The sequence below is a fragment of the Pseudorasbora parva genome, chromosome 17 (assembly GCF_024679245.1).
Source record: "Pseudorasbora parva isolate DD20220531a chromosome 17, ASM2467924v1, whole genome shotgun sequence".
NCBI classification, from domain to species: Eukaryota; Metazoa; Chordata; class Actinopteri; order Cypriniformes; family Gobionidae; genus Pseudorasbora; species Pseudorasbora parva.
In genome coordinates this window covers 23524961-23539065 of record NC_090188.1, presented here as the reverse complement: position 1 = coordinate 23539065, position 14105 = coordinate 23524961, and the positions used below count along the sequence as shown (strand labels likewise).

Genomic DNA, 14105 nt, shown 5'->3' with positions numbered 1-14105 from the left:
TTATTATGGATATCTATGATGTAAACAGCATTTTTGAGTTATGATTAGTACTGTATAGTAGCCTAGAAATCTAATGTCATCTAGCAACTCTCAATACCCTTCTGAGCTGTAAACGCCAAACTCTTGTCAGGCCAATCACATCGTGTATAGAGTCGGTGGGCGGGGCCATAATGACGACGGCCGAGTTGCGTTTGCGTGCTTCTAGTAAACACAGAAACTGGCAAACGGCGTTCTTTCGAATCAGCTTTGACCGCGACTCTGGAAGACTTGAAGTTAAGCTTTTCTCTGAGAAAAGAACAAAAAACAGCACTGAAGTCGTTCTTAAAAAGGGAAGATGTGTTTGGAGTTTTGCTGACCGGATACGGCGGATGTTTAATCTATCAATGAGCTCCGTTTCACCTAGGTTGCTCTGGTTGGTTGTAGCGCTATCCTATCGCGTGCAGAGGGAGTTTGAAAGACAACCGTTTATCCCGCCCCTCGGATTGAGCCCTGTCAATGGTGAGTTTCCAGACCAAACATCTTGATGTGGGTCTGGCTTGTCAGGCTAACTGTATAGTGAATTGACCCAAAAGTATTCTATGAGAATATCCAAAATCAAAGGTGGCAGGAGAGGTAGATCATTCACTCTCTGATCTTTCGTCCAGTAGCGTCAATTCACCATATTATTTTATTTTTTATGTAATTTAAGTAGAATATAAGTTGCACGATGAAGGAAAACTAACACCTGGGGAACTACAAAGACTTTTATATTGTGGTGTGACAGGCAGCGGGGCGAGGGACCGCGAGAGCGGGCCGGTGATTAACGTTCACGAGTGCCAGCTGTGTGGCACACCGGTCTCGTCTCGCGGCCATGTGACGGGAGCAGATAAGGAGGAGCAAGAGCTGCGTAAGACGAGAGAGGACCAGGCCTGGAATTTTATGTTATGTTTTGGTTTTGTGTTATTATGTGCAGGGTTGCCAACTCTCACGCATCTGGTGTGAGACTCACGCTTTCAGGCTCTGTCTCACGCTCTCACTCCGCCCAACTCAATCTCACGCCAAATTGCCAAACCTGCTTTTGATATTAAACAAAGCTATAAGCTTTAATTTTTTTTAATGTGTTTTAATGAAATTCAAACAATAAATAGCGTTTTGGCGCTAATGTGGCATAATGTTAAAGCCAGAGGCGTTGAAAAGCGGAGTTGCATGCTCTCGTCTCCCTGGGGTGCGCGCTGGTCACGTGGCCCATGAGCGCTCAATACTTCTAGCGCTGTGCCAATGAATTTAAATGGCTTAAGCGGATACACAACAGTTTCACCATATAGATGTTTGCTGCAAGTTTTGGTAAACAGTACAGCATAGTGTTAGTGTTTATTGATTATTAAGTCAGCCATATTTACAGGATCGTTTTATTATGGAGAGTGATAGAGATTCAACATTGTTAACATTAATGTTATTCTTGTATTTAGCCCTCAGGTATTCCTTACTAATAGGTCACACTCATACTCATTAAATTATATTTATTGAATATTTTGAGGAGATCTTTTGGTACTAAATACTATTTGTGCAACAATTATTGTCAATAAATGACCACTTAAAATATTTTTCTTCTAATATTTGTATTTCTTCTAAAATTTATATTACAATTAGTGTAGTAATTAATATTAAAATAGAGAATTCCAATTCAAAGAGGCAAATTAGAGTCATTTTGTGGCTAAAAAATATTAATGTTTATTTGTAATGCCATTAGGTGCCTTATGGCTCTTTAATAAATATACATGTATCTAATCTAGTTGCTCAAAAATATATTGCAGTCTTTGCATTCTAATAAATATTTAGATATGATGATCAAACACTAGATTTCTTTAAATGTGAAATTTCAAAACTTAAATAACTTGCATCCTAATCTTTTTAATGAATAATGATACTTATATAAGCAGTCACAAGTGAATATTAAGGAATGGCACATATAATTTGACCCAAGAAATGTTTAAACTAGTGCCAAAACAAACATATTATTATGTACAGTATATATACTAGATATAAACTGATACTGAATCAAGATCAAAAGCATTACCCCCCTGTATGTGTTTGTGGGCAGTCGTCCGTGAGGGGCTGCCCACGTATTATTTTGTGTGTGTTCGCGGGCAGTCGTCCGGGAGGGGCTGCCCGCGGTTTTACTTTCATTTTGTTTATTTATTTTGAATAAATGTTTGTTGAGCGTTCGCCGGTTCCCGCCTCCTTCCTTCCCATCTACGAACCTCGTTACACATATATATAAAAATATATGTTTTTTTTTTTTTTTATACAAAGACATGAAATTACCACTATAAACAGTATAGATGGCTGTAGATATCCACTCCCCATCATAATTTTTTTACCCGCCTCTTATTTTTAGAGATTATCAAATCACAACTATAACATTAAAAATATCTATTTAGTCAATTTTGGTCACTTGTGAATTATATATTTGTAGAAAAGTTCACTAAGTCTCATGAAAAACAAAAACATATCTTTAAATTGTGAATGAAAGTACACATACAGCGGGTAAAGAGTTCTTTCTTTCTAATCACTGAAGCTGTCAGTCAGTTCAGTTCAAACTCAATAAGTGCAAAAACATCGTAAACTTGTACTTAACATAAACTCATTCAGCATTTTGAGCAATACTGAGTGGATTCTTACTACCAGTAACTTAAACACCTCGCACTCTAAAAATGCTGAGTTAAAAACAACCCAAGTTGTGTTGAAAATGGACAAATCCCGAAATTGGGTCGTTTGCATATAGGTCCATTCACTGGGTTCAAACAACCCAATTTCTGGGTTTGTCCATTTTCAACCCAACTTGGGTTGTTTTTAACCCAACATTTTTTAGAGTGCAGGTCATTATTTTCAACAGAAACACCTGTGATTGGCTACAATACTCATAGACAAATAGACAATAATGTTAATTTACTTGCTTTTCTCTTTAATTTAACAATTACATGTTACACATACTATTACTCTGTTAATCCTTCAATAAAAAATATTACTTAGTATTCACCTGATTGGAAGCCAAGGTATGTTATCATGCCCTGCCATACCGATTTGACGCCCGCGCGTGACTTTTCAGTGAGCAGTAATCTAGATGCTACCTAATTACAGTACTGCTATAATATCAGTGAACAAGCTTCATTACCATGGAAAGATCCACATTGTAAAATTTAGTCTTAGATGTAATTCCACCATGATTAGACTCCACATCACAGATGTCTAGGGTTTCGCTCAGGTTACAGCTTGCATTAAGAATGCATAAACTGACATCCTTGGCTGCTTCCATCTCTCTACTCCAGAATGACCTTTACTCACCTTCTCACAAACAACCTCTACAGTTCAGGTGGACATTACAACCCCCCACATCCTAAAGGCCATAGGTATTTGATTCACACCAACACTCAGACTCAAAGCCAGCTCAAATCAGATTTAAAGCACACATTGAGAAGTAAAACATTATAGCTTTAGCTTTCCTTTACTTATTCATATGGACATTATGTTGACACAGTCACATCTGATAACAGGATATTTCTCCATTGTAACATTTGAAACTTGCATTTTCTGTAAAGCTGCTTTGTAATTATTTGTATTGAGAAAAGCGATATTAAGGTCACTAAACACTTCAACTGAATATGGTTTAATAGACTTATAGAACAAATCAAAACGTCCCCTTGGCAGTTGAACACCGAGCTGAATAAAGCCCTTGTCAGTGCAGCGATGCTCATTCAGGACTCCGAGGGTTCTCAAGGACCATACAATCTGTTGTCCGTCTGTTAGTTTGAGGCGCACTTGAAATGTCAAATGGATCAATTTTGTCTATGGAGGTTTGAGAGATCTGTCAAGGACAATGTTGTCAACCAGTAAACACACTTGTTTAATAAATTGTAATTATGTTTATAAAAACATAAATAATATTAAAGGGTTAGTTCACACAAAAATTAAAATTATTTAATTAATTACTCACCCTCATGTCATTGGACACCCGTAAGACCTTCGTTCATCTTAAGAACACAAATGAAGATATTTTTGTTGAAGGCTGAGTAAGGCTTCAGAGAGGCCTCCATTGTCATTCAGTGCATTCCCACTCACAAGACCCATAAAGGCACTAAAAACATCGATACAAAGTCCATCTCACTACAGTGGCTGTACAATAATTTTACAATGCGACGAAAATCGTTATTGTGAGCACAAAAATCAAAATAACGACTTTATCCACCAAGTATCCACCGAGAATATGACGCAGATCTGCCGTTCAGATACATGACCCAGAAGCAAGGAGGAGCGTCGCTATCGCGTGAGTTCATGTGAGTTCCGAGACCTACGCGGAAGACAATAACTTGCCGGATACAATGTGGGAATTGTTTTGAAAGTGTGTTGGGAAACGGCAACTGGAATGAATTGTCTACTACAGGGATCACAAAATATCTTTATCAAACAAACACAATGATGTATATCTCTTCCACCTGCGATAGATTAGAATTTTATTTTTTTTATTCGCCCGCCCGATCAGTGGATATAACCGCAAACCACACACACACACACACATACACACAGCCCTGGGACGTTGGGCTTTACGAGCCCTGGCCCATACATGGCCGAGTCTGATCCCGAATTGCAATGGACCAAAAACACCACAAATAAAGGATTATTCAGCCTTTGACAGCATGCTGAGCTATGTTCAGTTAGACATGTACACATAATCAATATATCTATATCAAACGATCTGTAGCAATGCAACACTATCACATATAAAAAACATTTTTATTCACATTAGTGTGTTGCTTCATTCATTCATGCAATCTCATCCTGTCGGCAAATCCAGTCTCTTGGATACAAATGAATCTGTGGTGAAATGAAAAAAAACAAACACGCAATGTCTTCCCCACATGAGCATGATAATCATTCAAAATAAAGTTCATCCATGCATTCATAATATTGGAATCTGAATGAAGCTCATGCGTAAGCTTTTCTTTGAGGACAAGGACGTTTTCGACTCTGAAACTTACAGGATATTCTTATATACCATGACCTTATATCAAAAGCTTAAGGTAGAATTTCTCATTTCATGACTCCTTTAAAGAAGTGTCTTTAAGGGATAGTTCACCCAAATTAAAATTGTCATAATTTGCTTACCCTCAAGTTGTCAAAACCAGTATTAATTTTTTTTTCTTCTGGTTGATCCCATTCCATACTATGGAATTCAATGGGATCTATCAACTGTTTGGTTACCCATATTCTACAAAATATCTTCTTTTGTGTTTTCTGGCCTTTAAACTACTTCTTCATTTGTGTTTGAACATTGTTCTAATTGTCATCACACAGACAGAGTCCAAATAGCTTAATTCTTAAACACGACTTCATGTTTAAATGTAATGCTTAGCTTGGGTGTAGGGTATCACTTCATCCAGCCCCAGGTTTGAATCTAACCACTGTCAACTGACAACTGAAATCTTCTGCAGACCATCTTGGGTTAGTCTTACGCTGGACATAATGGAAACTCCTTTTTGCTGCTTTCTAATGCATGAGTGTGAGTTTCAGCTTTTAAGACATTTCTGACCTGAACTGCCCCAGCAAACACCTGAGCACAGCTGCAAAAAGTAAAGTGATCCATTCTGCTGAGGTGATGTCTGAGGTTTAACTGCGCTGAGTTCAGATTCACACACTGGTGATCCCTGTTTGAATTCATTACCTTTAAAAGGTGATTTGGCAGGGCATAGATTAAAGACTTACAGGGTGCTTTAGATTATGTTTCCTAAAGTTAGATACAGGGAAGAATTAGGGAAGGTTGATGGTCAAATTTGATGTGCCACAGTTTTTATGTGTGTATATTGAACATATTTTAAATGTGTTATGTAGCAAAACATTGACTGAAGGCCATATGCCTTAAACTGTGTTATCCAAGGGCACTTGAGGTAAAATAACCTTTTGATTCTATACCCCCCTCCCCCATACAAATTATCAATAAAACAGCACGGGGATGTGCCCGAAGCCTAAATCCTAATTTGGAAAGCCATGGAAAATGAATCACGCATTATACAGGGCCCCTAAAGGGACATAATTAGGCTTGCTGCGGTAGTCAGTTACATTAAAGTATCATATTTTACTTGTCACGTGAAGAGAGTAAAGAGAGATGACTGAGAGGACGACGTCAGAAGATTTGGTGCGCAACATATCCCGAATGTTATTGACAAAATATCTTGTAAAGTTGTTGGTCAGTACCGCCGCTGCCAATACATAGTGTATTATCGCGAATTGGAAAGTGAAAGCGTGATTTCAATATCAGCATATTGTCTCTGTGATGGTCACAAATTATGTACAATATAATTACCCAACTATAAAGTATAATTGTGAGACAACACAAAAGCATTGAAATATTATTATCTCTTCATGTCCATGTCCCTTAGGGGCTCCATAGACTGCATAATGTCCTTTCCGAACATAGTATTCGGCTTCTGGCACATTGTTATATTCACTGAAATGGCAAATTAAATTAAAATTATATTTTTTGAATAATTTGATTGAGTTGCTATTGAAAATCCCTGAAAATATCACACAAAAAATACTTTTAATAGTTTGTTGGTTTTGGCAGTTATGTTATTTATATAGTATTTATTAACATCTTGAATTGCTTTTTATTTATATATATTTCAGTTTTAATTTTATTTCAAATTGGTGCTTAGTTTTAGTTAACAACAGAAGTTCTGGTTTCAAATGTCAAATATCAACACAAAATAGTTCCCAAGTATGAAACTGAATTGAAATAGCCAACAGTGAAATCCATTTTCTGGGTTCATAGTGTCCAGTCTTTTGTCATTGTGATGAAGTCTTCAAGTCTCACGTGCATCAGTTATAAGTGTCTGTTTGTTTCTGTGTTTGTCTCTGTTTAATGTCTTGTTGCATGTGTGTATCGTTTGTCATTAAATGTTGCTTTGTTTCTGCAGGTGGAGAGCGGAATTGTGGAGTACATGAGCTTATCTGCATCAGAAAAGGTAAGCGGCCAGTTTAAACATAAAACGGCTGCCACCTGTCCTGTGCCGCTGCTTTGAATCCAGACATGGCGCATTTACGCTGGTCTGGAGTAATGTCTACCTGTCTTCTTCTCAATGTTTCTCAATGTCACGCTATGTTAATGTGTCTTTACATGATCTTCAGTGCACATTCCTTGTTGTTTCTGTTGTTTTGAGCTTTCACCACACACCAAGCTTGTGTTGTTTTTTTGTGTTGTCTTGTCTAAGCGTATTGTTAAACCTAACTTTTCGTCTATCATCCTTTAAGATTGTAGTGGTTTGATGTCTTCCCTTATTTATATTTTTAAAAAGGAAGGAAATCAGTCAAATTAAATTAAATAATAACAATCTGTTGTGAAAAATGTTTTATTGTGCACTAGAGAGAAACTAGATTTACTGAAGGAATTACTATTTTATTTTATTTATTTATTTTTTAGATGGTGCTTTTGTTCTTGGGTTCCTCTGGGGTTTGTCCAGTTGTCTTGTTTGTTATCGGCTGGCTGCCGTGTTTAGTGAGAGCTCCGTCTCTGCAGATTTAACATCATTAGTGAGGATCTGCGGTCCCAGAGTAATAAAGTCTCATGTTCCAGGTGGACCGGATGAGCGCTGGGTCTTTGCAGAGCTGTTCCTGAGGCTGTACCAATCAGCACTGCCAACCTACCGATAACCCTGTTTAGACATGGCACTTCAAAACAGTCCAACCGCAGGACTTCATATGCATCACTCTGAGGCACTGACCATGCTCAACCCTCTGGTGCTGATCGTGTGGTGGTCAAAAATGACCATTTGTTTTTGGTTTTTTATTTCATTGAAAATCATGCACTATATTTTAGCTCAGTAAAAAAAAATTAATTTAATATTTTGTATTTTAAAGTGATTGTATGGTGCTAAATTATATTTATGGAATAGATATGATCCATTTATTACTTGCATAGACTTAAAAATGAAATTAAGTTGTTTTAAAGGGCTAGTTCACCCAAAAATGAAAATTAGATGTGTATCTGCTGACCCCCAGTACACCCAACATATAGGAGTGTTTGTTTCGTCAGTAGAACACAAATTAAGTTTTTTAACTCAAACCATTGCTGTCTGCCAGTCATAATGCATGTGAATGGGTAACAATTCTACGAGAGCAAAACAACCAAACCAAAAAAACATGCTTAGAAAACGTGTACAAAAACCCTGCTGCTCCTGACAACAGATTGATTTCTTAAGACACGAACTGATCGGTTTCTGTGAGAAACACAACAGTATTTATGTTTGTTTTTTTTACCTCATATCAGACGAATCTCATCTTGTGTTCCCATCCGTCATTACTTCCGTATATATATATATATATATATATATATATATAATATGATCATGCCGGTTTTGACCTTATCAGATGTAAGTAATGACGGATGGGAACACTAGATGAGATTCATCTGATATGAGGTAAAAAAAAATGATCGGTGGTAAAAATGATTATCTGATAATAAAAAAATAATAATAAAAAAAATGATCTATGATAGCACCAGTTTGACCTTACCAAACGGAAGTAGTAGCGGATGGGAACACTAGATGAGATTCGTCTGGATATGAGGTAAAAAAATAACATAAATACATTTGTGTTTCTCACAAATCGGTTCGTGTTTTAAGCCATCAATGTGTTGTCAGGAGCAGCAGGGTTTTTGTGCACGTTGCCTAAGCATGTTTTTTTTGTTTGTTTGTTTTGCTCTCATAGAATTGTTACCCATCCACATGCATTATGACTAGCAGACAGCAACGGTTGGAGTTAAAAATCTTAATTTGTGTTCTACTGAAGAAACAAACATGTTGGATGCACTGGGGGTCAGCAGATAAACATCACATTTTCATTTTTGGGTGAACTATCCCTTTAAAGACATTATTACTAAATTAAAGTAAAAGTAAAAGTTTGTTCTCATTATTATGAAAAATACATAAAAATACTATTTTTAAATAAGTATTTTCCAAACCAGGTTTTATTCTAAAATTATTTGATATAAAGTGTACAATTTCAGTATAAAATGACTGAACAGCACCAGAGGGTTGATTATCTCTTCATTGCGCCACCTGTTAGTGGGTGGGATATATTAGGCGTTGTGAACATTTTGTCACATCACAGTTGTGTTAGAAGCAGGAAAATGGGCAAGCATAAGGATTTGAATGAATTTGACAAGGGCCAAATTGTGATAATAGACAACTGGGTCAGAGCATTTCCAAAACTGCAGCTATTATAGGGTGTTCCTGGTCTGCAGTGGTGAATCTGTGACAGGGTCATAGACGGCCAAGCCTCATTGATGCACATGGGGAGCGACGGCTGGCCTGTGTGGTCCGATCAAACAGATGAGCTACTGTAGCTCAAATTGCTCAAGAAGTTAAGGCTGGTAGAAGGAAATAATCTGCAATGTACTGTCAGAATACACAGTACATTGGATTGTTTGCATATGGGGCTGCATATAGCCGTAGACCCATGCTGACCCCTGTCCCCCACCGAAAGCGCCAACAGTGGGCATGTGGTCTGGTCTGATGAATCACATTTTCTTTTACAGCACATGGATAGCCGGGTGCGTGTGCGTCACTTATGGGGAACACATGGCACTATGGGAAGAAGGCAATGGAAGCAGTGTGATGCTTTAGGCAATGTTCTGCTGGGAAACCTTGGGTCCTGCTATCCATGTGGATGTTACTTTGACATGTACCACCTACCTAAGCATTGTTGCAGACAATGTATATCCTTTCATGGAAACAGTAATCCCTGGTGACTGTGACCTCTTTCAGCAGGATAATACACGCTGTCACAAAGCAAAAATGGTTTAGGAATGGTTTAAGGAGCACAACGAGTTTGTGGTGTTGACTTGGCCTCAAAATTCCCCAGATTGCAATACAATCGAGCATCTATGGCATAGACTGTAAAAACAATAGACGACGCGCATTCACTTTCTTCCGTTGACGTAACCACCAGTGTTCAAATATGGGGCTGACATCTTGGGTCTCGAGTCTACGCAGCAGCAACTTGGAGCCCGAGTCTGTGCAGTAGTCAGCGCGAATTTGAGCCGTGATATCCGGTCCCGCTTAATCAACAACTTTTTTAGGAAATAAACAGTTATGGAAATGTAGAGATTCAAGTTAAAGCTCCAATATCCTCCCGAAAAATGTTCACTAGTGCCTCAGTGTCTACATCGCTCAGAGAAGCTGTCAATCATAACATCACTCTCCCGTTTTATAGCATCAAATAAATAACTAAAACAAAACTTATTTAAAGAACGAACACTTGAACTTACATCAACGCGATTAAAAACAGCCTAAAATGACAGAAACCACCTTTATTTAAAGTGTAATTTGATTGTTTAGTTTGTCGTTTAGATTGTCTTATGTCCCATTAGAAAACACAGAGAGAGCAGGCTTTAAGACCTATACTGCTTCCAGTCACCTGGGGGCGATCGAGACGCATCAGCTTCAGTTTTGAGGACTCGTGTTGCAGGCTTGATCTAGGATATACTGAGTTTCAGTCAATCAAATGTCAATCTTGAGTACCTATAGAGTAGTATTGCATCCTTCATATCTCCGAAAAGTCTTTAGTTTTATTATATTTATAAAATAAAGATAGGCTGTACCGAGTCTTTCCGGGGAAAAAAACGAGCGGCTGGAGGCGTATCGTGTGGGCAGAGCTAAAGAATCACGAGCGCGAACAGATGTTGCATTGAGGGCGTCTGAAAGCTGACGTCCTCAAGCGTGGAGGAGAAAACGCTACCCTAATAAACCATGGCTATCAATCAGATTCAACTAATACATATATGATCCAGAATCAGATCCGGAGGCTGAAATAAATTCAACAGGAGAAACAGCAACAGCAGGACATCCGTCTGTGTGGTATGTACTGTATTTAGTGGTGATAGACATTTGTGTGTGTTTATTTGAGGTTTATGAGGACATGATTTGGTTTATGGACTATTGTATGGGACTAAACCTTAGCAGTAGCAAGCAAAACGGTTTTGCACGTCAGACTAGTGTAACGTTATACATAGAACAACAATGGAGTAACCGTTAGCGCATTTGAATGAAGAAGCACGCGATCGTGAGAACTAGGTTAATGTTTGTGGTGGTTCAATAAACAAACAGACACATATCAGTTAGTCAAACACACACCATAGGTTGCATGCTCCATTGATAAATTAACTATATATACGATCATGTTGTTTACTGATGTTTACGTACAACGATACAATGATAGCCAACAACATAGATATTTGAAGCAGTTTTACTCACCGCCTGCTTTTATGGGCGTGCATTTGCTCTCTCGCTGTGGTCGCTTGCGTGCGCACCCTTTCGGGAGAAGAGCCCGTACGGCCCATACAAGGACCTTCCGCTCTGTCGACATGAAGCAGACCCATCCTCGAAAAAAACTCTCCGAAACTTGTGAGAAACCGGAAGGAGTATTTTTGACACAGAAATACTCCATCAAACATCCAACCTAGTTTTTGAAACTTTGTCTATGTTTAGGATGGGTTTTTTCCAAGTCTTTAACAGTGTAAAAAGCTCAGTATGCATAAAACAGCATTTCACCCCCCCTTTAAAGGATCTTGATGCCAGATACCACAGCACACCTTCAGAGGTCTAGTGGAGTCCATGCCTCGCCGGGTCAGGGCTGTTTTGGCAGCAGAATTGGGATATATATATATCAATGATAGCAGAAGCTGTGTAATGTTCCATCACTGATGCTGGTTCTGTTTTATAATGAAAACACTTTAAGATTAAAGACCAAATCCTGCATAATGACACTGATGATATTTTAATGTGCTTCATTGGTTATAAGGCCTATAAAATCAGCTAATGGAGGTACTGCCTTCTCCCTCTCTAATCAAGTATGACTAGACTTTGTGTGTGTGTTTGTGTGTTCAGATGACATTGCCATATATCGCTGAGTAGCGCTGGTGTCTGTCTCTCTCTCTCTCTGTGTGTGTGTGTGTGTGTGTGTGTGTGTGTGTGTGTGTGTGTGTGTGTGTGTGTGTGTGTGTGTGTGTGTGAGAGAGTGTTTTGACTGAGGGCGTGTGCGTGGGCCTCTGAGAGCAAGGTCTTTTGTTATGTGGGAGTTTACAACAGCGTGCAATGTTTTTTGCGAGTGTTTTTGTGTCTGTAGTATTTTGTAATTCAGAGGTGGCTGAGCATCCTGACATGCTTTTACCTGTTTCTATGACAACAGAACCAGCCAACAGGATCCAAGAAGCAGAAGGCAGTTTTTTAGATTTAATAGCATGATAGTAATTTACCATCAAAAGATTGAGTCAGTGCTACTGACAGACTATCTCAGAGACTCAGTATTAAAGGACAAACTAGTATGTTTCGAACATATTTATATGAGGTGGATTTATTTATGGTAGATGTGGTCACTGTGGATATTTTAGATGTAGTGTGGTTTCAGTCTTTACTCCAGATGCACCTGCTCTGTCCAGATGTGCATGTCTCTGGCTTCCTCTCTCTCATTGGCCCAGATTGTGCCTGGCTCAGGAGATGTGATGTTCAGTCTGATGACCTGGATTTAAATCAGAGGTTCAGTTCTGCTTCAGCAACAGGTGTGCGTGTGCGGACTCGAGGGGATACATCAGAGCACAGGCTATGAAAAAAACCAAACATGCTTGCTATCATCTTTCTTTCTTTCTTTCTTTCTTTCTTTCTTTCTTTCTTTCTTTCTTTCTTTCTTTCTTTCTTTCTTTCTTTCTTTTATTTTCTTTCTTTCTTTCCTGTCTGTCTGCTTTTCTTTTTTGTGCTTTATTTTCATTCGTGTCGAACTGTCTTGCTTTCTTTCGTTCTTTCTATCTTTCTGTCTGTCTTTCGTTTGATCTTTCTGTCTGTCTGTCTGTCTGTCTCTCCTATATTTTCTTTCTTTCTTTCTTCTGTCTTTCCTATATTTTCTTTCTTTCTTTCTGTCTGTCTGTCTGTCTTTATTTCTTTATTTCTCTCTTTATCTTTGCTTTTTCTAAGAGAAATTCACACTTTTATTCAGCAAGGATATATTAAAATGAAAAATGTGCATATTCAAATGTATTTAATATGCTGATTTGATAAGAAGACTTATTAGTCTTATATTATTTGTCATCACATTAACAAAATTTTAAAAACTTTTTTTTTTTTACTGTATTTCAATCAAATAAATGCGCCCTTGTTTAGCATAAGAGACTCTGAACAGTGACCTTCGAACTGTAGTGTATATTATGTGCATTTAATTACTTCTTATTCCAATTTTTTATTTAAACATATTCAAAACATTAAAATCTTCGTTCATAATTCAGATTTTTTTTCTTTTGTGTTTAGCCGTAAAAAGTCTCAAACTTCTTCGAGCACTTGGCCGCACAGAGAGCTGTCAGTTTATTCTGTCATTCCCCTCTATAAGTGTGCGGAGACTGACAGTAAGAGCTCTCCGTAAAGTGGCTTATTTCATCCTGTTATTGATGTGTGTCACTCCTCGTTGACTAAATTGGCATCTGACTGATGGATTTTTTTTTTTTTTTCTCCTCCTGTAAGATGTGGCTAAATGCACCTCACGGCGACTCTGCGAGTTAAATATATTTCAATAGAACATGACAGGACACAAGCCAGAAATAATTGTAAATGACAGAACAGGAGGAAACATCAAGGGGGAGAAGAAGCAAATGGCCAGGGAAATGTTTTCATCGCATTGATCAGGAAACACACAGGCTGTAAATCAATTAGCATCACTAAAAATAGCAGATGGAGGGAGAGCTGTTTTATAAGTGTTTGTTTGACCAGAGTCACCTCATACACTCAACGACTGTATTAACTCTCTCAATTCATAACCAGTGCCTTAAACTTTTTAAAATTGCAATTACTGTGCCCTGTTTTAGAACGTTTAGGACCTTGTCTTGTAATTATTATTACTGTATTCATACTGCAAATATGTTAGTCATCTACCCGTGCTGTATATAAATGTCTCATGTTGTCAGTGCATTCTTAGGCTATTGATGTTTTGCTGCATGTTAATGTCTCTTTTGTCAGGAAGCATTCTGGTAAATATGGAGGAAAATTAGATTTCAAATTTCCATCAGCCCACTACATTACCATCACATGTAC

General features: G+C 38.0%; 1 protein-coding gene across 3 annotated transcripts in view; it reads left to right on the top strand.

The window, feature by feature from the left end:
- Positions 1 to 14105, top strand: part of syt14a (synaptotagmin XIVa) — a 78200-nt gene that overhangs the window by 21995 nt on the left and 42100 nt on the right. For all 3 annotated transcript variants that reach the window (XM_067421323.1, XM_067421322.1, XM_067421321.1), the window contains exon 2: positions 6951 to 6998. In XM_067421323.1, the coding sequence (XP_067277424.1) occupies positions 6951 to 6998 (48 nt within the window). The remainder of the gene's footprint in view (positions 1 to 6950; positions 6999 to 14105) is intronic.